General features: G+C 36.3%; 1 protein-coding gene across 2 annotated transcripts; it reads right to left on the bottom strand.

The window, feature by feature from the left end:
* Positions 1-1,218: 1,218 nt before the first annotated feature.
* Positions 1,219-4,507, bottom strand: LOC105133951 (AP2-like ethylene-responsive transcription factor AIL1). 2 transcript variants are annotated; one of them, XM_011038126.1, is made up of 10 exons: positions 4,084-4,507; positions 3,344-3,989; positions 3,144-3,226; positions 2,970-2,978; positions 2,730-2,818; positions 2,536-2,609; positions 2,396-2,446; positions 2,094-2,170; positions 1,432-1,803; positions 1,219-1,380 (listed from the first exon to the last, which is right to left on the bottom strand). In XM_011038126.1, the coding sequence occupies exons 1-10, from the start codon at positions 4,241-4,243 to the stop codon at positions 1,301-1,303; spliced, it is 1,641 nt and encodes a 546-aa protein (XP_011036428.1). In that variant the 5' UTR covers positions 4,244-4,507; the 3' UTR covers positions 1,219-1,300. The 2 variants fall into 2 exon arrangements, with proteins under 2 accessions (XP_011036428.1, XP_011036427.1); XM_011038125.1 differs by having other exon boundaries at positions 1,219-1,803.
* Between the last annotated feature and the right edge of the window lie 704 nt (positions 4,508-5,211).

The raw sequence follows: 5,211 nt of genomic DNA, 5'->3' as shown, positions 1-5,211 counted from the left end.
ATATATATATATATATATATATTTCATCCAATAACATTTATTTGTATCTAGTTTCATGGTAGTAGGGGCATTGGATCGAAAAACCCAAAGAGTTGCACGTTTTTTCTACCTAGTTTGGTTATCACAAATAATCAATTTAAATTAAAAAAAATAATCATTAGCATTACAAATTTACATATTCAGGAAATATTTGAATGAGATTCTAACACCTATAATAATTTATAATTCTAAAACCCAATTATCCGATTGAGATCCGGGTCTTGAATTGAGAGTTTCCCCGAGTCTATCATTTTCATTTCAAATAAACTTAAAATAACATTATTTTGGTAAAAAGAAATAGTTTTTTTTTTACTGACTTGACCTCCACAAAATGGACTCACAAAGCCTCGCTCTCGCTTGGTCAGATTTGATATTGCTATGATCTAAATGACTCTCCAAACAAACCTGCCAGTGGAGGAAGATTACAGCTTCTCTGCATCCCCAAAGTTCTTTGACTTTGTGCCTTATGGTGCCCATAATGCATACGTACGGCAAGAGCTAGCGCTCTATAGCAAAATTAGCCGGTATTTTAACCATAGCCAAAAAGTCCGCATCACATAATAATAATATTAATAATACATGTATTCTAGTGCTGCACCTGGGTTCGGGCCCTCGCGTGCATGTCTGTCACTCCCACGGTACTTTACATGACTATTGAGTTTGCAGAGTATTCAGTGGATCGTGAAGATTAGTCAAGGTGCACACAAGCTGACCAGGATACCCCACATATATAAAAATAAAAATATTAATAATACATGTCTTATGTATTGGTCTATTGCAATAAGACCAAACAAGGTGGTCGTTTTGTTCCTTGTGTTTGTGGCAGGCATCGCAGCGGAGATTTTGTGGTCCCTAATGGCTTCGGCAGCTAGAGACATTGCATACAGGGCCGCCTTCTTGTGCCATGTCTCAGGCGGTGCCAGTAAATACATGCAAAGCAATTGGTGCGGCCTTCAGTTTTACAGGAAGGGGGCAGAAACCAAGTTTACTGTGTTGTTTGTTTGAAACTTTAGATTGGATAGTTGAAAGAGTAACAAGTGCTTCAAAGTTGGTCGTGTCTTTTCTGTACTTCAATTTGTCCGGGTTCATCTCTCTTGCTTTATCATTAGAAACTTAAGTGCCTTTCACCAGATTTGTTTTTCCTGTCTCTGTCAGAAAGGAAATGATCGAGCCCTCTTGAGTTCTAAATCATTTTATAATGATAATTACTATATATTTGATATAGAGTTCTCAAATCTTGCTCATCTTCATTTACTATTTTTCAATCATTCCACAATGCAAACATAGGGACTTGATGCTTTCCACCCTGCAATGGAAAGTAGCCCTGAGAATAGCTTTCGCTGCCAAGGCCAAAATCACTAGCTAAGCCAACTGAACATTTTGGACTAGCAGCATTGGAGGGATTCCTGCTACTTGAAGCCACCAAAGTTACACCATTGTTATTGTTGTTAGCACTTTGTTGCTGTTGATGTTCCCCTGTATTTTCACTCCACATCACGTCAGTCAATTCATGGGAGGCTTCACTGCTTGCTATGGCAAGGTGGGGCTGAGAAGATGTTGATGAAGCACAAGAATTGTAATCCTCGAGGGCCACCGGAGCCGAATCTTTTGATGAACGCTTAGCTTGGTCACTAGCAATGAGTTCGGAGCTTGAGCAAATTCTCTTCACATCATACCTTCCTATACCAAAATTTGTAACAGCACTGGCACCCCTAAATTTAATTGCAGCAATGTCATAGGCCTCGGCAGCTTCTTCTTGTGTACCTATATCGTAACGAGCGATTAGACTATTTGAGTTGAGTTTCTCAAGCTATAAAATAGTTATTGTGCATGAAATGGTTGAAAGTTGATCAAGGCTGACTTGTATTTTGTGGCCAAGACATACATTTACGTTAAAACGCCATGAGCTTAAGTTAAAATCCTCCACACTTGGTTATGTGCAAAGAGTAGGATGTAATGCCATAAGAATGGATACCACATCAAATGCTTTAATAGAAGGAAAATAAAGGGAAAAAGGACGAGAGAGAGAGAGAAAGTGACGAAGGTTTGCTTACTAAATGTTCCAAGGTACAAATCCTTGTTTCCAGCAACCCTTCCTATTCTAGCTTGCCATCTTCCATGTTGATGATGCCTGCCAGGATAAAGGAAAGCAACTTAGCGAAAGGAGGGAAAGATACGGTGGAAGAATCATGTTTAGTATTATTTACTAAAAATGCGCACTTGATATTATATGCAAATGGTTAACAATGTTTGCCTATTATTGCCTACGATGATTGAAAAAAAGCCTGCAATTGCAGTAAATAATGGGGAAAAAAAAGAAAAAAACTTTATCATTGAATTCGCTTTCTGCCATTACCTTGTCACTCCTCTGTACACAGAAGCTCCTCTTGAAAACCCACTACTTTTCCTGTCAAAATTTGAATAAAGCAATCATTTTTTCTCCCCTCTCCTCTCCTTCTCTTTTTCTTTAATTAAGGACTGTAAAATGGCAAATACCTTCTCAAACTGGCTACAAATTCTTGCCTGGTCATGTGCTTCATCTCTTCAAGCTCTTTCTCATAAGTGTTCAACTAACATTTTTTTTTGTTTGTTTGAAAAAAAAGTTAAGATATTACAGATACAGACACTACAGAACAAATGGCTGATCTTTTTTGCACACACCAACTTAGGATGACTAACAGCAGACTTACAGGAAAATTAATATGCGTTGTTGGACCCCAATACTTCAAGGAAGCTAAATCATAAGCCCTTGCTGCCTTTTCTTCCTTATCATACCCACCTGATAATGAAAGAGAAGAACATGAACAATATCCAACGAATTTAAGACCACCAAAAATATGTTAATCAGTAATTAATAAATCCAATTCTTGGGTATAATTAAAGAATATAGCATACAAATAATATTTGACATAATAAAGAATTACACCTACCAAGGTAAACTGCATAAGATTTGAGTGACATTGAAAGGTGAATATACCCAAAAAGTATATGAAAAAGAAAAGCAACCGTTAGCATATTCTTTTGAAGAAAAAGAAGGAAGACGGCATATGTATGTATACTAGAGAGAAATACAGAAAATATTAAAAGTTTATTTTCTCTCACACCTTGCCTTCCTTTCCTCGTTTGTCCTTCTTTCCTGCAACTATTGTCCCATAAATGGGCCTCATATCTCCCAGTCCATCTATGCCTAACAATCATAGAACATATATAACATATAATTGCACCCACACATGTATATGTTGAAGCGAAGTTGAAAGGAAGGTATTGCCACGACTTGAAGAAGAGAAGAAAAGGAAGATAGTACCTTGTTACACCTCTATATTGTGAAGTTCTTTGTCCAAATGTGTCAATAGATTTATGAGAAACTGGTTCTTTAGCAAGTGATTTTACAACTGGCCTTTTACGGTTATCAACCACTTGCAATGGAGATATAGTAGCCAATCCATTCAGAGAACTAGGACTCGTTGTGAGCAATAATGATAGAAAATTGCTATTGTTTGCTTCAATTGGAGAATTCCCACTAGAAGAAAATGGCGCCGTCTGCCTCAGCCAAGACTTGAACCCAGAAACTGAACTAGCACTCTCAAAAGGCACATGGTTCATGCCACTTTCATGGCTATGGCTATGGCTTAGGCTTAAATCACAGTGCTGAAGACAGTGACTAGGGATTGAGGTTTGTGGATTGTCATTGAAATGGTAACTTCGGATTAAAGAAGAACGGCTTGTGAAACTATTCTCCCCAGTTTTTACATCTCCGTTGGTGTTGAAGCTTGGTGCTAGATCAACATTGATTCTATTAGCATGGTTTTGACGACTCTGGTGATCTTCTTGCTGACAATAAGCTTTGGTCTCATTAGAAGGTGAGTTTGAGTAACACCCCAAGAAATCCTCAAGCTTTGGACCATCCTCACTTGTACTACCTCCATCCATAGTGTTTTCATATCTCCAATCTACCAATTACCATCAAATAAGATGAAATATAAGTTTTCATTTAAGAAAATAACACATGCACTGAGAAAGAAAGAAAAAGGGAGCATGCAGTACCTGAAGCGCCATTAGATGGACGTCTAAATGGATCAAAAACACAAAGAGATCCATCAGAACGCAAAGGCATGACAGCGAAACCAGGAGCTTGGTCTTCTCTACCAAACCCTTCATCAATTCTCAAGTGTGGAGTCAGAGAAAACCCCGACCATTTACTCATGTTATCTTCACACACAAAAATCTACAAGCGATTTTCTCTCTCACTCACTCAAACAATCTCAAAACTGTGTTTTTTAATGCGTCTCCCTCCTTTACCTTTGTTTCTTTGATTCACTGTGACTTCAGGTTCTGGTTTTAAAGCTCAAACTTCAAAAAATTTTGGTGAACAGTGCTCTCTCTATCTCACTCTCTTGTCTTATATTCGCAGCCTTTACACCTCTGTATCTGCGGTTTTCGGGTTTCGTGCCCTCTCTTTCATTTCCTCTCAGTCGTACTTAAGTCCCATGACACGATATTTATTTATAGGATACAAGTGTAGACAGATTTACAAAGTTAATAAGTTTTTCATAGTTTATTAAAATAAACTAATTAATCTTTATATTATAAAAATAATTAAATAAATTTTTTTATCAGCATTGATTATGCTTTGTTACTAGTATATTTTTTTATGATTTTTTCTCCATATTTTTCCATATTATCTACTTTTTTATCATTTTTATAATAGGAAATCAAGATGAACTAAAAAAAGAATATGACATGGAAAAAAAAAATTAAGTTACACATGAATTTAAGAATACAGGAATTAAACATGTAGTTTTTAAGACTAGAAGGACTAATAAATTATTTTTATTAAACTTAAAGGATTATGTTATAATTAACTGAATATTATTTAGTACAATTTAATTCTTTTTCTTTTTTTAGATTAATGTGGGTGTTCGGATCAGCTTGCGCGCACCACGACTAATCCCACGGGTCCTGAAATTAACGACCATGTAAGCCTCCAGTGACAATCATATGAACAACCAAGGACTCGAACCTGAAATTTAACTCTTTTTCTCATTTAAAGAGTGGTTAATGTGAAAGTTAGAACATTGCATGTGTATTCTTGTTTTATGGTAAAAATAAATGGAAAAAAAACAGGCTCAGTAAGTGAGCAAAATAATATTTTACATTTATATTTAAGAATGT

The sequence above is a fragment of the Populus euphratica genome, unplaced genomic scaffold (assembly GCF_000495115.2).
Source record: "Populus euphratica unplaced genomic scaffold, PopEup_1.0 scaffold38.1, whole genome shotgun sequence".
In the NCBI taxonomy this organism is placed as follows: domain Eukaryota; kingdom Viridiplantae; phylum Streptophyta; class Magnoliopsida; order Malpighiales; family Salicaceae; genus Populus; species Populus euphratica.
Note: the sequence above shows the minus strand (reverse complement) of the source record. Positions and strands in the feature narration are given on the sequence as shown.

Coding starts and splice junctions, on each gene's coding strand:
- LOC105133951 (XM_011038125.1), bottom strand. CDS start 4,243: ATGAGTAAATGGTCGGGGTTTTCTCTGACTCCACACTTGAGAATTGAT. Junction 3,227..3,343: donor CAATATAGAGGTGTAACAAG/GTACTATCTTCC, acceptor TATGATTGTTAG/GCATAGATGGACTGGGAGAT. Junction 1,804..2,093: donor TTTGTACCTTGGAACATTTA/GTAAGCAAACCT, acceptor GTTACGATATAG/GTACACAAGAAGAAGCTGCC.